Source organism: Diachasmimorpha longicaudata, chromosome 1 (assembly GCF_034640455.1).
Source record: "Diachasmimorpha longicaudata isolate KC_UGA_2023 chromosome 1, iyDiaLong2, whole genome shotgun sequence".
NCBI classification, from domain to species: domain Eukaryota; kingdom Metazoa; phylum Arthropoda; class Insecta; order Hymenoptera; family Braconidae; genus Diachasmimorpha; species Diachasmimorpha longicaudata.
The window spans coordinates 11,196,699-11,224,672 of NC_087225.1; the positions used below are offsets into that span (position 1 = coordinate 11,196,699).

The 27,974-nt window shown below is 37.8% G+C and overlaps 2 protein-coding genes across 4 annotated transcripts in view; one reads left to right on the top strand and one right to left on the bottom strand.

Moving 5' to 3' along the window:
- Nucleotides 1-27,974, bottom strand: part of LOC135166688 (myosin light chain 1) — a 102,319-nt gene that overhangs the window by 32,399 nt on the left and 41,946 nt on the right. The gene's annotated exons all lie outside the window — the stretch shown is intronic.
- Nucleotides 4,170-27,822, top strand: LOC135166636 (sodium- and chloride-dependent glycine transporter 1-like). Of its 2 annotated transcripts, none has more exons than XM_064129093.1 (10): nt 4,170-4,275; nt 10,446-10,608; nt 12,064-12,342; nt 14,456-14,663; nt 14,820-15,013; nt 15,415-15,595; nt 21,192-21,429; nt 23,932-24,270; nt 26,409-26,561; nt 27,264-27,822. In XM_064129093.1, exons 1-10 carry the CDS (start codon nt 4,246-4,248, stop codon nt 27,324-27,326), a joined length of 1,848 nt encoding a protein of 615 aa, XP_063985163.1. In that variant the 5' UTR covers nt 4,170-4,245; the 3' UTR covers nt 27,327-27,822. The 2 variants fall into 2 exon arrangements, with proteins under 2 accessions (XP_063985163.1, XP_063985173.1); XM_064129103.1 differs by lacking the exon at nt 4,170-4,275 and adding an exon at nt 4,313-4,562.

The window sequence follows — 27,974 nt, forward strand, 5'->3', positions numbered from 1 at the left end:
GTTAATCATAGCACGCATACATTGAGAAAGCGTATCACTTGTGCCAATAATGTTTACTAGCTACAAAAAAATTACTTGGCATGCACATGTCTGACGGAAATAATTGTGTAGATTTAAGAGAATAAGAAAACAAAATTTAGAATAACAATGATGATGAATAAATATTTTCCCTTAACGTAATCTTGCCATGATACGATGTTCGAATTCAGTCAGTCCTTCATCATGGCTCTTTCTACCACTTCGGTGAATTTAGGGCCTCAATAAATCGGAAGAGAATGCACCTGTCATAAAAACCATCGTTGATGTTCATTTCTTAATGGAGTTCTTAATGTCTTGTCGTAGTGAAGGCGTGATAAATGATTAGTGGCTGAAGAGCCTCAAGTGTCTTGAATGAGGATGGATAAAACTTTCTAAACTTGGTGGCTTGTATTTCAAGACATTAAGACATGCAGTCTAGACTGTGGATTTCCCCGCGTCCTATGTAGCTCTTCACCTCTCCAAATTCCTTGATTTTGATGAGATAAAGGTGAACCAGCGCTGAATTTTGGGAGACTGCGGTAATAAATGAATTTTGAAGCCTCCATTTTCACCACTTCCGTATAATTGCAAAAAATAAAGGTGCGAAAATGCCAATTTTTTTTTCATTTTCACTATAATGAAAAGTGCACGCGCGAAAGAAAATCTTAACGTTTAAATTTTTTTTCCATTTTCCACGCACACGGTGATGGTATATTTCAAATTTATTGTCCCATTCGTTTCACCCAATTCTATTGATCTATCAATAGTGAAAGTCAACAAAACCATTTTATGAGCATGTCTTAATGGAGTTATAATGTCATGCCGCAGTGTCTTGAATTGAATAAAAAAAATGTCTTGTCGATCAATAATCTTGTTGTCAACCTTTCGAGACACTTTCCTGACTAATTCTGGGAATTAACGGGTGTTAATAGCACTAGTGTTGACCGCGTTAATCGCTGATTGATTAAAACAGGGCTCCATCAGGTCAATTTCATCAATTTCACAGCTACCTTTGTACTGGATTTTTCAGGCAGAATATTCGATCTGGTGATAGGCAACGGTCAATCGATACGGGGGAGTCCATAATGTATTTTGTGGGAGTGAAAACTTGTCAGAGGCACCGATAAATTCGACTAAATATTCATAAGAGCCCGGGCTCGTGGTAATAATGGGAATTCTGAGAATGTCATGGCAATTACTCAACGCGGAGAAGCACGATGGAAATTTTAATTACGTGGAAAAATCTGGGGATAATTAATTCCTTTTGGCGAGTAATTGGATATTTGTATGCGTGGTATTTCAGGGTTGTTTTACAATTTTCAACGTGAAAGAAATAAATTTAGATCCGCTGTAAAAGTAACGATGAATGACAAGTGTCCCAAAGGGACGTTATACATATACTTCAATAACAGAACGGTAGGATAATTTTTACTAAAAAATTCTCCCCGTTTAGTTATGCCAAGAAAAACAATACGAATATTTACAAGTTGTATTTACTTAAGCGCAACATGCGAAAATTCATTAAATCCACCGTGAAAAGACCTTAAGACACTTTGTAAGAATTTATTTTGTTTCCCAAGGAATTTAGGATAAATTCCCCAGTGCAAATTATGAGACGGCGAGGGACTCTGGCAGTTGTAATTTGCACAGCACAAACGTCCCCCCCCTGCATATATTTATTTACCCTGCTCCACTTAGAAATTTTCCCTTCCATTATTTTATCGTTCTTTTCCCCCGTTTTTTTTGTTGAAATTGCAGAGAATAAATCAATATACCGTTATGGAACAAAGTAGAATAAACATAAAAGTTTCGCCATTCCGTTCTGTTAATTCTTCATGAATTTTCATTAAATGAATTTTCGTAGCGAGTCAGAGCGTTAATATTAATTTTTCACCGATACATCGGGTTGGAAAGTTTTCAATGAGCCTTCGCTCTGGAATTTGCGGTGAAATTTTTGGGAATTAAATTTGCAGGGGTTAATTACCTCCATCAAGAGTATTGGTATGGTGTTGAGCTCTGATTCGAGTTGTGATCTCGTATATGGTATGTGCGTGATAGCAGATAAATCATTCTGGTGTTTAAACCAAAGGTGTTTAGCAATCGTTCGCAGTTACCTCAGTTGTAATTTCTCCCGAGAGCTTGTAATGCATTTCTTTAAAAATGGAATAACAATAATTCTTATTTTCACACACTCGAAATTTTACATTTCTTAAATTTTAATACCTCGAATTAGGACGTACTGAGCACACTACTGCTCCCAGTATTTTGATGGATCAAACAGTGTGTACTCCAGGATAAAAGCAAAACGAAAGGATTATTTGCCGGTTTCTCCGCGATACTTGCCTCTTGCTCTCATCTCCTCGGTGCCTGTAACTCTCGTTCAAAATCTCCAAGCTGAATACCAGGATTCTGGCTACATTCCAAAGAGTTTACCCCTCAACAATGCCATTATGCAACATTGAATTGTACTCGAGAAAAGCATCGAATTAAGCACCAACAACTCCCTCCCTCTCTCTCTCGTCTTATCTCCGGGGACTTTCGTTACATTCAAGGCGAATTCTGAGATTATTCAGGATTCCCGCGGTTGAGTGCAAATTTTGGTAAATAAATGAAGTACCCGGACTGCTTGATAAGCGATGTTGTTGATAGACATTGTCGGGAGATCAAAATCTACCGGAAATTCATTTAAGTCCAGGGATTCTGACCCTCTGGGAATCACACAGTCGGCGTAGAGCCGAAGAGGTGTAAAAGTCATACTCGTGCCCATCACTTACGCCCCTTCGGTTATACGACGTACAAAAAGCATTCATAAAAAATCTTGTGGATTTGAGAGGAGATTCTAAGGAAATTCTATTGAATTTTCTTCTTCATTTATTTTCTGTAAAAAAAATAAATAACATCTGGTCTTTCGACGGAACCAATTCGATTCAGATATTTTTTACAAAAATTCTAATTTTCACATCTGTATGAAATCATTTATGTACTGAAGTGGTTCATGGAGGGAATTCAGCTTAACTCTTGACTTAGTTTTCAAGGAATATCTGCGAATCTGTGGGGGGGAAGGAAAATTTATGTCACGACGTGTTGTATTTTTGGTAAATCTCCATCACATAAAATCTCTAAAAAATGTTATACATTTCTCTATTCTCCTTAGATGCGAAGATATGTCCTGCAGATCCAGCTAAGTCTTAAGCTGACTTACCTCCACCTACCACTTCACAAATAATTCTCATTCAAGTAAAATTCAATTCCTCTGAAAAATATTTCCCCATTGAAATCTCCATACTTCTCCCTCCATTCAAATAGATAGGAAACAAGTGTTGAATAAATAAAACCATGTCAAGTACCCTCGATAATCCCTGGCAAATACCCAATAAAATAATAAAAATCCTTCTTCAATATCAAAGCAAATGCCGGGATTTCATGAATAAAAATATCGAGTGCAGCTGAAACTGAAGAATGAATGGAACATAGCGAACTCATTAACTAATCTCATCAATCCATGAATACTGAGGGACATCCAAATGTAGTTTTTTTATTGACTCCCGGTGCAGTGAAATAATTGGTTCCTGCAATAGAATCAGCGAAAATTGACAGCGGATTTTCCCTGCTAATTTTATACGGTTTTTTCAACCGACTTTTAGTTCCATCGGTGAATATTTTTTTTTCAAATCTTATGAGTCGCTTCGCTGTGAACTTTCATCTCGTCCATTGTCAGAATTTCGCATAAATTCACAAATTGATTTTCAACCGGAATTTCATTGAAATTTATATACTTTCAAACAAATACGAAATCAATGCTAAATAAGTAAAAGAAAATAAAATACGCTCGAAGCCGCCAATAACCCGCAGTAAATATGCAATAAAATAATAAAAAAAATCTGCTCGGTATCAAAGCGCCCGCTGGAATTCCATAAATAAAAAAAATATCAAGTGCAGCTCAAAGTTAATAATAAAAGGAAAATAACCAAGCCCATGGACTAATCTCGTCAATCCATGGACACTGAGAAACACCCACCACCACCAACAGATTACGTGTGACGGAATTTATTATACCGATAAGACAGCTCACGATCGAAATCACAAGCTTTCTCAACATCACTATCAATGATAATAAAATGCCGATACAAAGTAATCTCCGAAAATCAAATAAAAAAATGAGTCGATATACGGCATTGATCGTTGGCTCGTTCGAATTGAAATGAGTTAGTGACAAACGCTCGGGGAATGGCGGCCTCAACGGGGAGAGAATCGCGGGTTTGTACAGTGAAATTAAAATGATAGTTGACACTGTTGAATGCTCCACCACTGAGCCATACACCCAATACAAAAATAATAATTTTCTCAGAGTAAAAAAAATTCGCTAGCGAGTGGAAATGCAATATTTTTTCGATTCAAATGAAAAAAAAACTAAAGTATCAAACTGACACGTGCAGGTGGATGTGTGTGTGTAGTAAACTCATGCATGATGTGGACATTGTCCGAAATTCTTGTTAACAGTGGGTGAAAGTTGGTCAGTTTATATCACCGAAGAAAATAATTTGGTATATAAAGGACAGTTGATTTTTTCACTTCACAAATTTCATGATTATATTACTGAAAATATTATTGGAATAATCAATAGTGCTGTCAACTCTATTTTTACAATATTCAATCACAATTAGAACGTCCAGTGACTCTTTTGTGTCCTGCAATTAGTTTATTTACCCTAGCCAGTTCATGTATATATTGAACAGTGAAAAGTAAATTATGTCGATTCGTTCCGCTCATCGATCGAAAGAAACTTAATTAAAAAATGATGAATAAATGAACGGAATTTAATTGACGATTTGGCTTGCGCCAATACTGTGCTGTACAGAAGAATAATTGTTACAAAGTCGAAAGTACTGGTCTAGTACAATTGCAAAATTTTCCAATTGAAAATAAAAACAACTGACGTAAACCGTGTATTTAAAAAATTGTGCCGTAAATTCGCTTGTAATGTGGGTATCAATAACTTGTGAAATGAGTCTATAAATTTTTTGTGTTTTATTTTTTCATACATTATCGCTCGTAGTAACAGGTAAAATCCAGCCATTTTTATTTTGCTGGTAGAGGCTAAAACACGATATCAGAATTGCAATTATCCCAGAAATAATTTTCATAGAATGCAAAAGAATCATTGACTTGTAGAACCCGGAATTTTATTCTCGAAAACATCACGATTTTCTACAAAAAATGTTATTGAACGTTGCAGTAATCTGTAAAATTTCAGTTAATCCATTAACAAGATATCTAATTAAAATCAGATACTTCAATACCCGGAACTGCTCACCTTCCAGCAATTAGTATTCATCCTAACCATAATTCGCACTGTATCCATGTCCGGCCATGAAAAAATTGACGGTTTTCATGCAATCAATTGTTTTTCTCAACCAAACTGGCCCAAAGACCTTGTGTCAACTTTTCATTCTATTTATCGAAAAAAATACTCCAATACTGAAATCTTGAAATGAAAAAAATGACGGTGGTACTACACAACCGAAAACCAACAATTTCAGCCAAATAAAAAAAAGCCCTTTGCAAGGGAAAATACAATATTTTTTTTTCTCGTTCCAACAATCGACAAATAAATCGTACATGTGTATGAGAACATGTGTGCATTAAGCCCATGTAAAATGTAGGCATCAGCATTTGTTCAAAACCGGTTTAGCCACTTTTGTGTTTTATTGTCGGTAGCAGTGAATAAAAGCTACCCCTTTTTATTTCGCTCGTCAAGCGAAAATCAGCGCACACGATCCATTAACGTTTGTGTGAGGGACAATCTAACTGGTCGGTCGGCAAGGGGACGTGAGAGGGGGTGAGGAGTGTGAGGTTTTTGAGGGATGGGGATAGACCTCGGGGGCTTTGTGCCTCGTCGAAAACCATTAAATCGTTCGTTCAAACTGCCAAAGCTTTGCTAAATACAGTGGGTGTCGCAGTTACCTTTCTATACACATACTTATGTGTTTGGAATGGATGGTTACTACATTGACACTGGCCTCTGGGCTCTTTTCTATGCCGCGTTCGTGTTGATGTATGTGTGTGGGTGGGAGGACGTGCCCACTGGGGTTTTACTCGGCAATGTACAACTGCAAGAGCTGTCAGCTGTGATTTCGCTTTCAATGGGTACGAGAAAAAAAATAAATAAAAAAAATTTTCAACCCCGGAAACTCGGACTCGACCGGACGTTTGGAACAGAAAAATTGCCGTGAGAGATAAGACAAACGTTCGAATCGTGCGGTGACTTTTCGACTCCACAGGCATTTTCCTCGATTTTTCTACGCCTTTGTACAGGGAGAAAATAAAAATGGGAGATAAAGGGTACGTGCTGGGGGCGAACGGATACGTTTCGATAGGGTGAGAGTTTTTTTAAGAGCGGTTTTGTTGGGGTTTTAGGGGCCCTCTCTGGGTGGAGAGGGAGAGCTTTTTGATGGGGCGAGTGGTGCTTGAGATTTTGAGAGTGATTATTCTTTAGGAATCAAAAGTCTGAGTTATGAGCTTTACTGCGATGAACACACGGAGAGAATGGAACATTCAATTTTAATGGATGAACATGTCGGCTAAACTCGGATATTTGATTTATTTCCAGGGAATGTTTGCACTGGAAAAAATTCTTTTTTATGAGTCCGGGATAGTCCAGTGATTTTCACACCTCCTGTCAACGTGACTGTAGCGTTACTCATTTCAATCATTTAAATTGTGATCAATAAAAAAAATTATTCGTGTCGGGTGCATAATCGATGCTATTCAAAAGTCAATAAAAGTCGATTTTTCTATACGACTTTTGTATTGAATTTTCTCAGTACTAATTCTTTTTTGCATTAGGAAAATCTAACGAGTGCGATTTCGATCTGTTCAATTGCAGAGAATATTCTATGACCCACTTTTCCTCGAATAAGCCCAGAGAACCGAGAACTTCAAGAAACCGGAGATATTTTGCGGCAAATATTAATTACATTGATCATTAATTTATTTCCTTTACCTTTATGGATCGTCTCCGTGTGACTCCCCCATTAGCTGTAAGAGTCACTGAGACACTACAAGTTCCCAAGAGAGGCAGACGTGCGGGGTAGCGCGTACCGATAAATGTTAATTGGTTGATAATCATCAGTCGTCACACACGCGATAACCCATTTTTCTGTTGTTCATACGTCAACAGATCTGTTGTTAGTAACTGCTCTGAACTCTTTCCAAGAAAATTGGAGTCGTATGAGCATAGCCTGAATTTTAAAGATTTTTTATTGCTTCACGTTAACTGAAATGGCCCTTTACGCAATGTTGCCAGAAACCCCCTAAATGTGCCCAAACGATATAGAGTAAATTCGACAACGTTATAACCTAAATACCACGACAGCACATTTCGGCAGAAGTGATCAAGAAGGTTAAAATCTAATAGGTATTTTGAAAATTGAGAAAACAAAAGAAAAGTCTCAACGACAGTGATAATATAGCTTGACAAATTCTTGTTGAGCTTGCGGTCAATCGGTAGTCTAGTATTAATAACAATCATTAATGAGGAATTTGAAAAATAACAGTCCCATGACGAAGTGAAGATTTGATAAGCCGAAGAACATTATTATCTGTATATTTGAAAAAAAACTCAGAGGAAATTATTGGAGATTCAAGGCGATGTAAAAAATCCTCATCAGTGCTAAACGTTCTCATAAATCATTTTCATTTTTGCACATCTGAAATAATATGACGCTCTGGTTGAATAAGGGACGAACATTGAGAAAAGATAAATGTAATGGGTTGATGGAATAATTTCTCGTACTCCAAGAAGAGAGACATAACGAAAAATAATTTTTTTCGACTTTGCAAAACTGTATTAAATTGCTACTTCCATTCTATCGATAATATTTCAATCGAATGGAGCTTTAAATGATGATTATGCTTTTATCCCAAAACTAAGGTAATTCAAATAACAGAATTGAATGGAATGTTGAAGTTTTAAGTAGCTCGAAAACGAGGGTCAGTGGCTAACCCAGGGCCAATCTACACTCATTTTCAGACAAATCCCTCATTAGCGGTCAGTTCCCCCTGATCAATGGTGGGGGAATAGAGGTTCCATCTAATTCTGAACGAGCATACAAATCAGTTTTGTCATAGATCAGCTTGTTGTTCCTCAAACGTGTGTCACTGTCTCGTTAATTTTAAATAAGTTCTCCATGCGGTTCGCTGCAGACTTGAGCTCAATATCGTTTCATGTCTGGAGCCCTTAAATCTGAATCGTCTAATATGGTAACTCCATGGCTAAACAAATTCCCAATTGGATTACTTGCTATTATTTGGCCGGCCGTTTATGGACAGGAGGTGTCAATTTTCTAAATTTATTCTCTACTAATTTTTTACCATGCTAATTTGAAATCGAACTTGAGAAAAATATTCTGATTTACACGGCTAGAAAATTATTGAATTCAGTGATTTATATGAACAATGGACACTTTCTGTGAATTTTTAGTTAAAAGGAAGATCTTTTAAACAAGAATGAGCCAGTGGAGTGAAATTTCCCGCGCGTCGAAGAAAAAGTCGGGAATAATCGACTAATAATATATTAATATAATTGTAAATAAAATAAATTCCACGATTCAGATTCTAAATCGAGTGAATGGACTCTTGAGACTTTTTTTGGACTTTGTGGAAGCAAGATTTTTGGAATATATAAGCAACATCCGAAAATATGAGTGATATTGCAGTTAATTGTAATTGGATAAATATTTTAATATTTACCATGTTTTTTCAGTTTTGATTAATTTGACTTTTTAACACCCGGTTATGATTGAAATAATAGTGGTAAAAAAATAATACAATTCTATACGGTAGTCACACAATGATGAACAAAATTGAGTTTCAGTCCACTGAATTATGGATAAACTGAATGGATTTTGAAGAGGATTTTTTTTGAGCTTGGCACAAGGGAAATATCTAAAATAGAGGGGAATAAATAAAATGGGAACGAATGGGCTTCTGATACGATTCGGTTTAGTCGGATTTGACGAGAAACTCGTGAGCGGGAAGTTGTAAAAAGGGGAACTAGAGACTCAGAGGGAAATAGTTTTTTGTTGCATTTTTTTTCATACCGAGTTTTTTAATGACGGAAACTGGAAAAGCGCATAGCTCCATGATTTTACCCCAGATTTTCCAAAAGACGTTCAATGGAGGGTGGTAAATACCCTCAAATCATTAGATTCGGGAGTAAATTTAGCGGTATAGAAAAAAACAAAATAAGTAGATTGAATAAATCCTCGGGATAATGTGCTCCCAATGCGACTCATATTGGTGCAGTGGCATTCAACGACCGATCCAGTGAGAGGAGCTATAAAAATTGGAGCTATCGAGGAGTGAAAAAAGAATCCCCTCTGGTTTTCTATTGATTTTCGAAGTGATGATAGAATTGCTAAAAAAAAAGTTTCTAATTAGGATTCTATTGCGATATTCATGAATAAAAGTCTGAACTCGGCAAAAGATTTTCTATCGTTTATGTGATATTTATTTGTACCTTTGGAATGCCAACAATCGGCCCCAGGGGCTATTCACAGTCTCATTGAGGGTCATTACGATAACAAAATGAATAAGATAATGGGCCTAATCTCACTAATGACGATAGCACTAATTACAAATTCTTCTACTCGTTACAGCTAGTGATTATCGTGTATTTGTAATCGCCAGTGCAGTCCACAGACACCACTTTTCCTGTCAGACTTTATATTACTCCTTTCAGTGCATTGTTTACTATAAGTTTCAGTTACGAATTACTGAGATCCCCTATTGTAATAAATAATTGGGTCATATTCTGATTTCGATGTTTTCTGAATAAAATTTGATGGTGAATTACAATTCAATTTCATTTGGAACACTGTTAGAACATAAATTTATGAAACTTAATGTTCACTGTTGCTCTGGAAAAATATGTATCCCCACTGTTATTAATTATTGGTCAATCCCCACGATAATTTAATTAACGTGTCATCCAACTCATGAAAATTATTTTGGGGACAAAATATGATTACCTCGAATTTTCAATGGATAATTAAAAATTAATTCTTCATTTGCTCGTCGAATATTTAAATGCGGGTATTTACATTATTTATTGCAAATGATATAGCAAACATAATTTCCACTGGTTCATTTACATTCTCATACCACTATACTACAAATCTAATTAACTATTTTCACAGACAACCTCCGTAAATGAAATGTCGAGAATAGAGATATAGAGTTATTCAGTCTTATTGCGTTCTGCAAGATTTTGGCAGAAGGGGGAAGTGGGGATTGGATCAATATATTTATGTAAAATAGCAACGAGTTTAATGAACCTTTCAATCGTTGTGATTCTTACGACCAGACGACCCCCTATTGTCAACTAAAAAAAACTGAAATGAAATAAAATGAAACGATTTTTGCAGGCGAAGAAGATATCACTGGGAGTCGGTGGTGCTTTCGTGGAGTTGCCAGTGGAACGGGCAGGTTGGGCGAATCCCATTGAGTTTGTTCTATCCTGCATCGGCTATGCCGTCGGGATCGGCAATGTTTGGCGTTTTCCCTTCCTCGTCTATCGTAATGGCGGAGGTATGTATGATACGTTAACATGTGATGTTTCGTATTCCATTGAAATCCCCGAATAAAAAACAACAAATAAATACAACACGCCCGGTTGTGTTCTCTGCTGGAGATGGGAAAATATTTTCACGAAAACATTTCCGTGAATTGCATTAACGTATTTCTTTTTTTTCATCATAAAATGCACTTATACAGGTCAACAACAACTGTAATTTCTGAAATTGGCATGAACAGGGGGCAGAGAATAATAGAATTTCAATGGCATTACTGAAACAATCTGTTTATGATGAGGATTTTCAATGCTCAAATCACTCATTTTAATATATGTATGACTCCCGGATATAGCAACAGACACGTCAATCGCTCCTTTCTATTTCACCCTGACATGTACTTATTTTTCACGACACTAAACCCCACCGAAAAAATCCTAAAATTATCTCAAGTCAACATACGTATTTTTTCTCACTAACTTTGGCTGATTTCAAAAACTCAATGAAAATTATTGGGGGAAGAAAGCAAGAGGTCCATTAACGGCAATTTTTTTAAACCACAGTCTAACCGACAGGAGATGGAGTGGGCAAAACAATCTTGAAAATAATCCTGGCATTTCACCAGTTAATTGGAACTAAGTGCCTGGTGTCCCTGACACCCAGGCGTCCAATGACAGGGTACAAGGTTCAAAGCGGGTACGAAGCCACTCCAGATACACAGAGGGAACGATATAGACTCGTTTGAGAGGGTCAGAAGGACATAGTACTATGGTGTACACTGTGAGTACAGAATACCTGAGGTACTATGAGATGTGTAAACCGGGGGAATGGGATGAGAGAGGAAGTGAGAGAAGAGTGAAGGAGATATGGGAGAGGATGGGCGTGTCGACCCCTCGACTCGTTCTCCTCTTGTACAGTGGATATTGCCTTTCGTCGGTCTTGAGGATCCGCCTTGATGTACCTCCTCGAATGACATTCGAAATATTGAGGGGAAAATGGGGTACCACGGATATCCTATTTCCCGTCGTCACTCACCTTGGGAATTTTTCCGTTTGTCGCGGGGGGTGATAATTCACGATGAAGGGGATCGATGGGCGCTTGGTTTATTGGATGAATTTGAAATCAGCTCAAGTCAATGAATTGTTAACCCGGGAACATGGCAGAAAGGGGTGAAGGTGTTGGTAAGAGTATTATGGGTGCTTAAGACCGTGTTGCACTTACGAAAATCCTTGTCACATTACAATAATTGCTAAATAATTCCATCCTACCCTTACAGATACACCGACAGTTTTCCCCATGTAATGGCCCTTTTATTCCTGCGAACTTGCAGGACACCGTTTGACCTTTATAGACCTCATCCACCCCATTTGACCCATCATTACGGATCACTCAACCGCTAAATCCCACTTCACATCAAACACCACACGACACCCCATCACCAGTCACTTACGAAAATATTTTTTTCACATTTCAGGTGCATTTCTCATTCCTTTCATTCTCATGCTGCTGACAATGGGCCTGCCGATCTTCTACCTCGAGCTCTGCATGGGCCAGTACACCGGCGTCGGACCCGTCGAGACATACACCCGGATCTCCCCCGCATTCGGTGGCATTGGCCTGTGCACACTTGTTGTAATTGCTCTTGTTACCATCTACTACATGGTCCTGGTGTCATGGACACTGTTCTACACCTTTGCCTCCTTCTCACCACGTCTTCACTGGGCTTACTGCAACAACGACTTCAATACACCAAGTGAGTTTACAATTGTTTCCGCATCACATGGATCTTTCCATGGGCATTGAAAGTTTTTGAGGTTAGATGGGGTAGTATAAAGTAAGGGAGAGAAAGATGTCCCGTACTTTTGCCAACCGATCGACGTTGAGCCACCCCGAGGGCTGAGAGTTTGTCTTTATATCCGTCAGGGACTTACCACTGACTTTGCTCCGAAGAAAAGCATTCAAAGTCAGAAATAAAGAGGGGGAAAGTAAGGGGGGAGGAGCATTCTGAACGTGTCACTTTCTATCTGAGACAGGTGTTGTCAAGGGTTGTGAGTCCTGGGGTGCCAACAGCCATCGACGAAAATGGGAAAGGGAAGAGACGAAGTTGAAGGAGAACAGGGAGATTTGCCAACGGGAGAAGAATACTGTATATCCATCGTTACGTATTACATTCCTCCCTCACTGTTCTCAAGCTTAGTTTCTTGTGTCGGCACTCGAGAGATCCTCGCATCGTAAGATTAAACTACGACATTATTTATTTGGCTATTTCCTTACGTGTTGCTGTTGAGTTAGGGGCGGGGATGATGGGGGAAAAGGACTTCGGTGTGTTTCTTGTATTTACTCGTTTGTTATTTGAGTCAGGGGATTTATTTAGGGTGTGAGTTCATGGTTGATTGAGGTGGATTTTCTGCGATTGGGAGAGTGATGATATGTCACATTCAACAATTTTCAGGCCCTTTCATGATTAGAATTTAATTTCTGGTTACATTTCTTCCAGATTTCGAGATATTTGTCGAAAACCAATGTTGGAGATAAATTAACTCGGCTCGTTTTACCCCATCACTTCAAAAGTAAAAAAAAATACCCAGGAAGTGTTGTCCCAATCATTTCATCGAGTTATACAACCCCTTCACCCCAACAAAATCCTTGTCACGATATATGATCCGGCCACAGATTTCCAAAGCTTAATCCCCCTAATATCAATTCCCACCAGTTGAAAACTTCCTTAATTAACGTATCAAAATATCATGTTCCGGGGTTGAATGTCAGTGAATCCGGGTTATTTATGACTAGATGGGGTAGAGGATGGAGGTTTACACCAGTGGGCGGTTGGATTTCCACCTAGATTATATTCTATCACTGGTGGGTCTAACGATGGCCATGACATCCAGTGGTTACATTTACACCGAGAGGCCTCCGGCACGTAAGCTAACCTGTGAAAATAGTCACATCCCTCTGCCTCCCACCCCAGTTGTAAATGAAGAATTCGGGGGGATGAAAGACTACGTGCATGCGTTGAGTTGTCGACAGACAGGACTGGGCTTTCAGAGGGCCCTTTAACGACGATAAGTAGGTTTTGGAAGCGCTCGGTCAGGTCGGGCCAACAATGCGGTATAAATTACTCCGGTCCAGTCGTTTGATGTAGTACCACTGTATGTACATGCGTTACACACACGCGAATACTCGGTGGATGATGACGTAATGAGTTGGCTTTGTGGTAATTCTGGCCTGGGGCAGTAGGAGGAGGTTGGGAGGGGGCGGAACCCACTCACACAGACGCTCTATTCCCTTTAATTCGCTCATAATCACCAATTATCGCTAGTGTCCAATGATAGACCGTTAAAGTGGAAATTATCATTTTGGCAAAATTATTTATTGAGTATTGGACGGTTGGAGGAGCAGTGAAATTTTGAAGAACTGTTGGATAGTCCTGGGAGAGTGATATTGAACGGAATTTGAGCGGAATGAATGTGAATTTTTGGTATTTAATGAGGAGCCACTTTGATGTTGTGACGAGAGTATGCATATTGATGAGAAATTGTGATTTTAATTATTTTTGTTAATTTACGTGAGATAATTGAAACGATTTGGATTGTTTTGGTTTATGGAACTTGAAGTGTGATGCATGGAGATTGAACTTTCATAATTTATATGCTTTCTCGAGGAAAAATCAATCTTCACAGGAAATTCGTGGATTCTCTGGATTTTTTCTGTAATTTCTGGAAGATTTCGAGGAATTTGGAATTGAAGAAGAGATTTCTGTGAGTTTCTCCATGAATTATGAATTTTCAGGGATAAAATTAGAAGGGACGTGTATCTGTTGGATGTGATGAAAAGTTTCAAATAATGTGGTATGTTAATTTCAGACTGTTGGAGTGCTCTAGATAATGAAGAATGTCAGTCGAAGAATTCAAGCCTCATATTCTTCAATCAGAGTTGCTCAGCAATATCCGATGTATGTGAAAAATTCAACTATCCGGATGGTGGTAACATAACTCACTGCTACAATGGAACCGAGGTCACTGCAATGCGTTCCCTTTACAAGCAGGTTCTATCCTCGGAGGAGTACTACAAGTGAGTATTGATTGTTCCAATTGACAAAATACCTTGGAACACGAAGATTTTGCTGTGGAAAATGTTAATCAACAGTGGAAATCGCAGAGAAACGAAACATTAAATTTCCCATTTTAGTGAGTAAAGTGTCTAATCGTAAAATCTATCGGACTACAGTGATTACGTACTCGGTATACGAGGTGCAACTTGGGAGAATTGGGGCGGAATGAGATGGGAGCTCTTTGGATGTCTGACACTTGCCTGGATTATTTGCTACTTGTGTCTTATACGAGGCGTCCAATCTGTCGGAAAGATCGTATATTTTACTGCCCTATTTCCGTATTTTGTATTGATTGCACTCTTTATTCGAGGTGAGTGGATTGTAAATATAGATGAATTTGCCTCATCTCGTTGAATTACATTTTTATATACGAGAAACTTATCACATTTGTTTCGATTTTCTCCAAATTCTGGATTACAATAAAAATATTGATATACAAAATTCATACATAGACTTTCCCTTTTAAGATAGATACATTTGTCATTCAAGTAATTTTCTGTTATTATTTGAATATTAAAAAAGTGGAATGTATAGAATTCATGATGTTATGTGTTTTGCTCTATTAGTTTATTTTAGAGAGGGCAATTTACTGAGTTTTCCCCCGAAAGAAAATTAATTCAAATGTGACTAGTGCCTCCGGACCATATTCTAGATTGAATCCAATCGGCCTGAATCCCCATTAAAATCAAAATAATTCACATAAATTTCAAGGGGTAACGCTCGATGGAGCTGCCGATGGTGCCCTGTGGTTCATCACACCAAATTGGTCTACCCTTCTGAATGCAAACGTTTGGGGCGACGCAGCGTCGCAAATCTTCTATTCCCTGGGTATCGGCTGTGGATCTCTGATCACGTTATCGAGCTTCAGTACGTTCACGAATAATTGCCACAGGTAACGTATAATCCACCTGGAAATCAGTCACCAGTGACGCTATCAATTTCCAGCGAGTTTCACTCTGAAAATGTACACAGAATCACAATTTATATTCACAAACAAGTATAAACAGTTTGGAGTCTATGTGCCATCAGTTTGTTTATCTCTGAGTCTCAAACAAAAGATGAAACCGTTTGTTATTTGTCCTCCAGATTATTTTATGGTCCATCATGATTTGTGGGGAACAGTGTAATGGGCTTCTGTGTGTGATTGCATGTGACCTGGTCTTTTCAGGGTTTATGGGCTTTGGGCTTTGAATTAGGGAATGTTTGTAAGCTCTCAGTTCTTTTAAGTAATATTGACCACTCATTACACGAGGGAAAAACCTTTTTTTGCAATACTCGGGGATATTTTGAGTCAGATAACTATCAACACCTTTCAGTTTCACACACTGTGCCATAACTATTTACAACCACTTTCCAAAACCCATTCATACACATTCATATTCACAAGTAAGTGCGAGCATTTGGTGTCTTTGTGCCATCAGTTTGTCAAACTCTGAATCTCAAACCGAATATCAAACCATTCGTTATCTGAACTTCAAGATTATTTGATGATCCATCATAATTTATCGAGGACAAAGTGATAGGGTTCTATGTGCATATGACTTTGGTCCCTTCAACATTGATGAGGCCTGGGCTTTAAATGAGGAAATGCTTGTATGTTATCAGTCCTTTCAGGGGCAAAGTTTCCGTGGTACCTCACAAGCAAATACATTTCAAACCGGTAAACAGGTACGTGACGTGAGGCACAGACGTATTCAGACTAACTTTGATCGTTCTCTCGGGCATTTGTACATCGCCCCCGTACTCTCTTCAGATCTCGAGAATCCTAACTAACGTAAAATCTAAGGCTATTCCCGGTGCAGGCTATATCGAGCCTTTTGTGAGAAAGGGATAATTCTCATTTGCACTTGGACTGAAATTTCTGGATATCTTATTCCACTCACCTTCAGTTACTTGAAATATTTTCTCGAAGTAGCTGAGGGAGGGCTCGCTGATTGCAGACGAAGGAATTTCGGGAAGTTTCTTTAGAAGCCCTTTCGTTAATTTTCCCGACTGAGAGATGTAATTTTTTGAAAGTTTGATTGTATTTTACGAAATATTCAAATTGACATTCCTTATTTTAGTATTCTTCTTGATTACCCGTGATTAACGAATGCAATTAGATGACAAAATTGCGATTCAAGTTCAATTTGATGGTATATCGGTCACGAGGAAGGTTCACTCAATAAAATGTAGGACGAAAATCGTTTATTGATTTTTTTTCCCCTTTTTGTTCGCTTTCAATTAACGAGGTGTTCGGGTCGTTCTGGTCCGTAAATTTTGCGGAAAGGACTAAGGCCATCAGCTGAGAGAAATTCCAAATTTCTTTGGCAAATTCCTCTTAAATTACCTGATGATTTATTTTCAAAGTAGTTGTTAATTTGTTCGTAGAATATCTCCCGTTGGTTGGTTAAATACTTGAGATGAGTATTTTAATATCTTCTAAAATCCATACTCAATTCACTAATAATTCATTCCAACTTAATTACTGGTTATTTGAAGGCGGAATAAGCAGTACTATGAAGATTTTCCATTATCTATTCAATTTCCTGCTGGAGGGAAAACTTTTCCAATTCCTTACACAGTATTCTCTGGAATTTTGTGCAATTCGGGGATCATTTGGTTTAAAATTTCAACGATGCTTGCCTTCCTCAGGAACCAGAATTTTCTCAACAGTTTATTGCATCCAGCAGCATCATAACCGGATAATGTGAATGGTCCTGTTTTCTCCAGGCAGATCACTTGTTTCTATTTTCTTCTCTTGAGTACGCCGGAGCCCCTTCTAGGATAATTAAGATGGGCTTCAATGTTGGTGTACATGGACGTTTGCTTGTGTCGTATGATACGTAAACAACATGCGGGGTATCCACCTGATGTTCTATGCATAACCAAATATCTCAAGGGCTTCGGAAGCATATCAGATTTACCAGTAACAAGACGTGGATACATGAATATTCCCGGGTAAACAGACATTTGTTCTCCATGTTTTGATCTTCGTGAAGGCCAAGGTGAGTTGATAGATGTTTGAATATGGCCTCAACAATGCCAGCTCGAAGTCATTATTTTTAATGTTACCGGAAAGTCTTTTTTGCCATTATTCATTCAATATTCGTCAAACTGTGATATCGTCATTCTGTCTCCTTTCACTCTTGGTTCAATGCTGGCCTAATAGTAATAGTTTTGCATTTACAACTGCCGAGGCCCTCCCAATATTCGCAAAAGCATAGCCCCTCTCGTGTCACTTGACGTAGTTTATTGTTACGTGTAATTTTTTTTAATGGCAGATAGAGATCGTTTGAGTAAATCAAAGATATATATTTCCTTCCCATTGATGAGAATTCAAATTTCATGCAGCCATTAACATCGTATTTGCACACGGCAAATGAGACATTACCCGAGAACTTACCCTCTGAATATTGATGATGTTTGAATGCATCTCACAATTCTCCCTCCTTCGAAATGAGTGAAAGCATCCCCTTAATGTCTCAACGTAATCACAAAGTGAAAATACGAACAGATTAACGGCAAACAATTTCTGCAAATTTCAAAACTTCAGATCACGCTCATTTATTTATCCCTGATGAAGAGAAATGATGATAAAATACCGTTCACCGTCACGGCTAGAGGATCATAATTCAATTTCAAACTTGGTACAATTTGTTCTACCGAATTTTCGGCTTCTCGAGAGGAGATAGTGAAACTGAAGAAATAGGGAGTTTTAAGTAGTTACAGTACTTTGTGCACAGGCATTAAGTTCAGTCAATGAATTTCATACATTTTATATTTGAAAGTTTGGAATTTTTATGGATGGGGTTTTTAAACTTTGATAACTCTATTTTTGGATTGTGCAAGTGGAATAGTGTACTTCAAACGTTCGGGTAACTGGTGCACGTACAGCACAAGCTAGAAGATGGAATAAAATAAAAATAAATACGTATACTTGGGATTATGAAAATTGGAGGAGTCGTGGTGATCGTGAGAGACTTAAAGGGCAAACAGTATATCGTTGATGTGAGTTACGACTTCTACTTTATTTTCGTTTCGTTTATTTTACTCAATTTATTTCCAAAGCGGTCATTAGGTTCGGCTTTCGTTTGGATGATAGGCATTATCTCATAATAAATTATACTCGATGTGGTTTTAATTATCGGGAGTGCCGCATTTGCCGTGAACAAGTTTCTCATAGTCATTTATTTAATGGATAAATGACCTTGTGTTCAAATATTTCCATAATATACAGCTGGACTCGATGAGAATCTCCGTTGTAAATGAAATATTTATTGTTTCCATTTTGAATAGAATCAATGTATCGAAGTTATTTGTGGATTTTATCGAGGCAAATAATTAGGGAAAGTTGAATGAAGAGTGGAATTTTGTTTGGAACCTGTTACTGGGGCAAATTTGTCAGGGTTGTTCTGAGGCACATAGAAGTAGAACTGTAAAACACTCAAATGTTATAGTTTATGTAATAAAGTAGAATTGACTGTTCGAGATTTATAGGAATCGCTACGACTGATTACTCGAAATTCTGTTCTTCATTTGCTAATGAATTGTTTATAAGTTGACTTCGATACTCTATTGCACCGGAACAAACCCTTTTGACCCTCGGCTTAAAAGCGAATGGGTCCGGACCATTACCATGAAAACCATTACCAAATTCAAACATCATTAATTCCATTTTATATCTCTACTCATATTACGGTAGATGACATATAAATAAATATGAGAGACATAAACTGACAAACATCAATTGCACTCAAGTTAATTAATTGGGTAAATACGAGAGAGAAAATCGATGAATCAACAACAACCTATTTTAATAGGTCGGCCGGTACTTTGATATGACTTCACTAATTTGTCCACCATTATGACATTTCTGCGTAATCTCCATCGAGATTCCTGAAATTTTAATTTCAACTAACGAATTGCACCAGAATGTTCAACTGTAAATATTCGGAGATGAATTTGTTCATTCCAACAATTGTGATACTTCTCTCGACATTCTTTCTCTTCAGGCTCAAGGGGAGGGTCATGTTCTACTGATGTTACAGTGGGAAAAAATACGCTGTCGGAGGTAGTTAAAGCATTCCTCTCTCGTTTCGTTGGAATTGTTAAATCGTTTGGTTAAACAAAGATGTCACGGTTTGATATTGATTGCAACGAAACGGTGAGCAGTGTGTGTAGAAGAGAAATCCCCTGATCACATTGAATTGCTGGGTCAGTGGGAATCCACAATACTTGAATTTTCACACCGAATGGTGATTGGAAGACGAGATTTTCCAATGTTGAGTGCAGCATTTTCACTGGTCTCGTTATGCAATTTCTGCTTTTTCGGGTATTGTACTTTTCAGTATTTCCATAGCTTTTGACAATCCGATGGTTTCTATTATTTTTTTTATTACATGGAACATATGTAATCCCTAAAATTTGAGTTTCGAAGGCTTCAGTCGAATTTACTGATTCAACGGAATAAGTCTAGACTTTACAATTGAATCGGTAGTTTTTTAACAGATTTGAAAAATATGTGAATACAGGGAGGAGAAAATTTGAGGAACACTATAGTTCAGAACAGTAGAAAGATTTTATCCTGACAAATCTACGAATATTTATGTGTAAGCACTGAAAATTTTATGGCGAAATTCCGGAATTTTTCGCAATAAATGTGGAGAAAATTCTTGTGACGGTCAGTGAGAATTCCGGCGCTGAAGCAGTAATTTTTCTGATTTATTTTTACGTGTAGAACCGGAATAAACCTTGATTAAATTCCGGCCACACCAGGAGAATACAGAAGTATTCTTGGAACTACTGTAGGAACATCATAATTTTTCATATAACAAATAAAATACAAGACGTATATGACTGGCCAAGGTACTCACCAAATGTCTCTTTATCCTCAGAAACAGTCATAGTTTACTTATTTTCAGTTTACACCAACACTATATCGCACGCATAAATAATAAGAACCAATTTCAGTGGTTAAAGTCAATATTGGTCCGGCAGTTTCAATTTCTCAGTTCTCCCTTCATCCATCGATCTGAAAACCATATCCTCACTGTGTCCCACCACTCCCGCAAATCGAGAAGAAGAAATGGGTAAAAGTGGAGAGAATAGGCTTGTACAATGCAAGTTTGAGAATTCTGTTAGTGGGTTGGCACTCGAACGTGAAGTAATTCGAGAAGCCGCGAACAAAAGATCCGGAGTATCCCACGTAATCTTGCAACCTCGGGAGTTTTTGGGCGAGGTGAAGGGGCTGGGCCAGGGTAGAGGGAGGTGGTGAACCTTGCCGAGGGATTTCAGGGTGCGACGGGCTCACGGAATCCTCAGCCGAATACCCCAGACGGAATAAACCACGATCCATATCTCGTTTTTATCCTTTCCACTGCCTCTTCTTTCCCTCTGTGCCATTCATTTCTCCTTACTCTCGACATTCTTTTCTCCTCTCAATATGTTTTTTTTCTCGTCCCTTTAGCCTCTATTATTTCTCAGCATTGTTCCATTTTTTGTCACAGGGATGCAATATTCGTCTCGCTCACCAATCTATTCACATCGATTTTCGCGGGTTTCGTTATATTCACGATCATGGGATACTTGGCGAAGCAGATGAATATGCCGATCGAGGATGTTGTCAAGAGTGGACCTGGACTCGCTTTTGTCGCTTATCCGGAGGCCGTTGTCAGGATGCCCTGGCCAAATCTCTGGGCATTCTTGTTCTTCTTCATGCTGTTTATCCTTGGACTGGGAAGCCAGGTAAATATTCTTCTTTCATGTGTTAATATTTTGAGTTATACTTTTTCGATTGTTGAGAAATATAATGTAACCCAACTGTCAAAAATTCTAGAAAATGGTAACTCCTGACGCTGTAGAATATTTAACGTAATTTATGCTTTCAATGCTTCATGATTGATTGGAAAACGGTAATTATTGATAGGTTATCCGAATCTAGACAAGAATCACAATTTCACTACGTTCTGCCTTTAATATATTCATATTCAATTATAAAATGAATGATTTTATTAAACCATCGACATTATTTTTCCATTACAAAACCTACCTTCAATACATGAATTCTATTAGAGAATCTGAGAACCTAGCACCTCAACTCTAAATTAATCTCGTTCTTGAGTGGAAATGTGTCTAGTTATATATAGTCCTGGTAATATTATTCCTAAAATCTATACTGCATTGGATAGATATTTGAACTGATGTAGCATTGTGCCTCAAATATTCTCATACTAATTGGCGTATCTCATGAACTATTAACAGATCATCCAAACCCGGCGGATGAAAATTAGAATTTTATACCAAATTGATTTCTATTATCATTTGAAGCTCCGAAACAGTGAGCACCTCAACAGCTTAAACGAATCCATCTATCGCAAGACCTCTATATCGTAATGGGAGCAATCGAAATCATTCGATTCGCTCTAAAAATCCCTACATTTCTATCGCAAGTGCATGACTTTTTGCCGAACAAAATACATGAGTTTCCCTCAGTATTTTCCTCGCGAGAGGAACTTCAACTCTTCAATGTCAAATTTAATTCACCTATTACCACTCCAATAATCCTTTCATCTAATAGAGCCACCTCCAGCCCATTAAATCCACAATAGAACCCAAGAAATCACCAATGAAACATTAATTACCGTCTGACGCATTATTACCGTGTGAGTATCACTTGGGTATTAACTCCAACGTGACACGTGCATGAAAAAAAAAATTATTACTCTACCTCCCGGGACACACCACTCACGTTTTCACTCGACACTTTTTTTCCCCACCACCTTTCCTTTTTCATTCTATTCTATTTCTCTCTATCTCACTCTTATCATTTTATTTCCTCTTTTTTTCATTTCTCTCTTCATTCCCTTTTTTTACTCATTCCCCACTGCCCTCTCGTCGGCTCCCTTTCGTGCTGGACGCATCGGAAGGGTGAAGTTCACGAAGGGAGGAGGGAGGGGAGGAGGGGACTTCGGGTTATTGAAACAACGGTGGCGAATGCATTACGTCGAAATGGAGGGTCATGGCAGCAGCTCTGGTCTTCTACCGAACTCACTAACAACAATTATTGCAAAAATCTCTCATATTACCAGCGCGCTCTGCTCTTGAAACTTTTGACAATTTTTTCCCGAGAATTATTATCAGTTTTTTTAAATTCGAGGCAACGTAGCAGAGGTTACATTATCCGCGGTGATCTAATACTGTAAATTAAACTGGAAAACCGGTAAAATGGTTGACGTTCTGACTCGTACTGAGGTCCTTTTCAAAACTGATGTATTGCGGTACTGAATAATGAGAAGGAGAGACAAGTTTTATTCAACTTTCTCTGTTATAGATATCAGTTTTATGTCGAAATTGTCATCACTTAAATTTAAAATATTTATGGAACGTCAGAGAATAAAAATATCGACATTACTTCATGGTGAAATTGTGAAATACCGATTCTAATTTAATTATCTCCAGGCGCATTCTGGAAATAACAAATCACTGCAGCCAATGCAATAAAATTTAAACCTGAAACATATTTCACATGTTTTTCGAACTTTGTTCAAAGACCACATAAATGAATGCATTGAATCGCTGGCTGTTTTTAATTATAGAAACAATAAGTAATTCAAATAAATGAAATAGATCCAAATCAAATATCGCAGGAGAGTGAAGTACTTTGTCACTAATGGGAGTTTATTGATCATAATTACAGAAGTTAACAAATATTTTACTGCCTAGAAGCGCAATATATATTATAATTACGGAAGAAATATCTAATTAAAAAGGGATGATGTAATCCTATCGATTGATTCGCGAAAATTTAAGGAAATTTCCATTACTCATATGTATATAAACTTCCATACGTGTGCACACCATATAAAAATTATATTTTTGAATTTTGTCGATCATAATTGTTGGCTAATGCCCACAAAATTCAAAACTTGAATTCATCTAAATTTATTCAACTCCTCCAGACTATTTAACAATTCCCAGTAATTTTCCTTTATTCATTAATACATGCAACCGAAAATTGTAAATTTCTTGATCCCCCCATTTGAATAACAACAGAAGCAGTTGAAAAACTGATATTGAGGCTCAAATTCACTCGATTACGATGCCGTTTGCAATGAAAAATCCAGTTAGAATGCCCCATCAATTCTCAATGCCTAAATGATCAGCCTCATCATTCTCAATTCATCGCTCTAATCATCCCCACCTCCTCAACAATCTAAATACCACCAGCATGTCAATATCCAATCACAGTTTGCAGGAGTTCAGGCGATAAACACAGCGGTACTGGACGTACGTCCGAATCTCCGGAAACACGAGAGCTTAGTGATCCTGTTTATATGCATCTGTGGATGGCTTTTAGCACTGCCAATGATCTTTGATGGTGGTATATACATGTATACACTGATGGACTGGAATACAGCATCTTGGGCGATACTACTGATTGGATTCGCTGAAGTCATAGTACCAGCTTGGATATATGGTTGTGATAAATTTCTTGGTAATGTCGGTGAAATGAAAATGACATTTGGAAAAATTATGTACAAGTATTGGTGGCTCAGCTGGACAGTGCTTGCACCAATTACAACAGTGGTAAGTAAATTTTGGGGCAAGGGAGTGAGGGGAGATGAGAGGAGAATAGGGGTTAAAACATTGTACTCGTGAATTTCACCAATCAGCCGTGAAACACACACCATTGGTTATGTCGTAAATGTGTATGTCTAATTTCCATCTACTCACCTACGGAGGTTTACTAGTCATCCCCCGAACTACTGCTCTTGGTTTATATTGCAGATACACTGGGTTTACTCGTCTCCTGTTTGCATTTGCACCGGTGACAATGTACCAAATTTACACGTTATCCCCTTTGTCAATGAGGGGGTAAATCGGAGTGTAGTAGTCAATTGGTCGGGTCTTGATGCTGGGGGGGTAAGAGGGTGTTGTCATTGAGGAAATGGAAGGTTCATTACAGGGCGTGGATAATTGATACGGGAGAGGTTATACAGATTTACCTGAATTTCAAGATTAAATATGTCAGGTTTAATTTCAGTCTAATGAGTAGAGTTATTTGTTAAAGAAAAATTAGCGATTTATTTTCGAATGGGTAGTTTTTTACGTACAGTTTCAGTAGTCTTACCAAATACGTAAGAATATATCACGGAAAATCTTAAAGTTTCTATTTGCTACCCTTATGCATATCGTAAGGGTTCCACTGTTGCCGTTCACACAACCCACTTCAGTATAAAACTCAAAATCCCGAAAACGCCATCATTACTTTCATTAAATCGTTCTTATCGCGTCATGGCGTACCACAAATGCCCACTATGAATATATTTTTCGCCTTAAAAACACGTATTAAAGTGTAGAAAAAAAATAAAAATTTGAACAGCCACACAAACCGGGCTGCTTTATGATACTGCCAAGCACTGGTGAACATCGCGCTCGTACTCGTTAACGAGGGATTAAAGTACACCCGGGGGGTTTTGGTAGAGCCTTACCATATTGAAAGACTTCGTTTCATCCCTCCGTCATTTATGCTATATTTATTTCTCTCGTTACTCCACCATTGCATTCTATTCTTTTTCGGCTTGAATTCGTTCTTTCATCCATGGATATTTCCATTCACATTAGATGAAACCAGTGGCAGATTGCACAGTGGATTATATTGAAAGGATAAAAAAAAAATTGTTTCTTATTTTTCATCATTCGCTTTGATGTTTTTTTAATTCGCATTCGCCCCAGCGAGTAGTTCAATTCCCATGAACTAGAGGATTAATCATTTTTTTATTTGATTTTTTCTTTTTGTCGTGGTTATCAGTGATTGAGGGATTCATTCGATAGAGCAATTGCACTGTCGAATGAAAAAACTCATTAATGCATTTGCGGAGGTTTCGGAAAATTAAATGTAATCATAGTAATGTATTTCATCCGTATGAACTTCATATAAATCCGCTGTAACCTTAGATGACCCTCAATAACATTTATTAAAGCTTTCTGGTTTTCATGGCTCTCATCTTTGAAAGTCATGTGTACGGAGAGAAAAGCTCCAATAAAAATTATGTGGAACTTCCGTAATTCGCAAGTGGAAATAAAGATCCGGTAAAAATTACGAAACGTCCAGTAAAAAGTTTAGCTCTGTAAATAATCCACAGCGTGTTACGTAATTTTTACGGAGTGGTCTGTTTGTTTTACAGACCATGTTATGTTCGCTGCCAATTTCGTCACAGCACTAGTCAATATATAACAACAAATTATGTCCATGAAACTGTGAGAATTCAGTATTAAAAATGAATACAGAAACGGAAAGATTTTAATAAATAATGGTAAATAATCCATTCAATTGATTGAATATTTAAAGCTCTCTTAACGGTAAAGTTCTTCAATATTTCTGTTAGACAATAAACGAATTGGATTAATTAGCTATTATATTTCTTATTTAAATAATAAAAAAAAATAAAATAAAATTGAACCAATATCTAAAATTTTACATCTTTTTAAATAGTGCAATGAGGGTCAAATAGTGAAATGCCGTAATGAAGGAAAAATTACGAGTCCAATTTAAATTAGATCACTGATAGCATCCAAATAGATTTCATTATTCCATTTAAAATTCAAGCATTTATATTCTATTAATATTGATGTATGTAACGAAGAAAATTCTCCACCATCTCATAAAACTCGCAAATAATTTTAGAATCTCATTTTTTTTAACCGATATTGAATCCTTTCAGGGAGTTTTCACCTATCAGATGATCACCTACCTTCCACCGACCTACGGTGACTATGCTTTCCCATCATGGGCGAATGCCATTGGCATTCTGATCGGTCTGGCGACACTGGCACCTCTGCCGTTATTCTTCCTTCACAGTCTATGGAAAGGGCCGGTGAGTTTTGATTAAAAGCGCGTTGTCATGGGTGACATTCACTGCTATCACCTTTGACAGGGCGGATCAATGTGCAATATTTGTGGATAAATTGGGACGTGGTGGAGGGGGAGGGAGCAAGATGAACGGAAGGAAGGAAAGGGATGTCGAAGTGGATTGAGGGATTTGGCTTTGTGTGTGAACGACAAGAAAACCGGTCAATTTTCACAAAAGCTAAATTACGTCAAAGTTAACTCGGCTTGTTCATATACACGCTCGGCCATTGTCCTGGCGTTCACGTCTCGTACCTACCAATAATACGAGTGTCAACTTGATTTATGATGCTGGGTATTTTTTCGACGTTCAAGGAGAGTCAGGATATATTGAGAGGCAAACTCTCGGAATATTGTGTTGTCGTTTGCTTCATTAAAGAGAAAAATTGGCTTTCAGTTTCAATATTATAACACTCGTTTGGAAACAATCAATCAATTTGTTGGGTATTGCGGAATATCCGTTACGGAGGGGATTCATTTGAGTCTTATAATTAGAGCTGTCCACGAGCACCAGCTGGGGCTTTATTTTGAAGAGATCATTAGGCTTAATACAAAAGCGTAAATATTGTCAGGAGCGTCTATGCTGTAATTTCCGTGATTTTAAATCGCATAGTCGACTGACAAGGTGCCATCAAAATCATCTCATCGGTTTGTATTCATTTGTTCACAGCGTGACTGCAGTTTATTTCGTCCATCGAAGAACTGGGGACCATCGTCGAAAACCGACTGGTGAAATTCAAGTGGAAACTGCCCCTTCCAGTCCGCCACCGTGTTACCTCCTATTTTTCCCTCTTTTATTCACTTCAAACGATCCTTTAGTCTCTCTGCTCGAATAAAAAAATCCCGTGTGCACTTGAACCACAAGCTAGACACCGATACGTCTTTGGTAATAAAGAGTCTCTGTTTTTGGTTTTTTTTTCTCTTCTTCGTTTTTCTCTCCTCACTCGGGAGGATCACGCGGTCGAGAGAGTGGACTCGTTACTTTACGAGAGTATAGATAACCGGGCTATGTCCTTTATTTTTGATTTTTTTTTCCTTTGAAACTTGGCGAGCCGTAAGTGCCCACGTTGTACCAATTTAGCCTTTTAATTGCAAAAGGCGGGCCACTTGTTTTTTAAGGGATTCGGGATTGTAATTAAGAGGACGGAGGAGATTTATTTAAGAATTGTTGTATTTATTGTGTACAAGTATTTGTCTATTATTTTGAATAAATAAAATTTTTACTAGAACTCATTTATTTTATTTAGGCATTTTCGTACCTAAGGCTCCCTCGAATTGAACCGTTAATATCCTTTTTCAATGGAAATTCCTGTTTGAAATCATTTCTGTAAAAAACAACGAAACGGAAATTTTTTTTTTTTTGGGAAACATTTTTTTTTTT

What these genes read in the sequence shown, in the direction of transcription:
- LOC135166636 (XM_064129093.1), top strand. Translation starts at nt 4,246, where the DNA reads ATGGCGGCCTCAACGGGGAGAGAATCGCGG. An exon ending in CAACGGGGAGAGAATCGCGG is followed by an intron (nt 4,276 to 10,445) that starts GTTTGTACAGTG and finishes CGATTTTTGCAG; the next exon opens with GCGAAGAAGATATCACTGGG. An exon ending in GATTGCACTCTTTATTCGAG is followed by an intron (nt 15,014 to 15,414) that starts GTGAGTGGATTG and finishes ATAAATTTCAAG; the next exon opens with GGGTAACGCTCGATGGAGCT.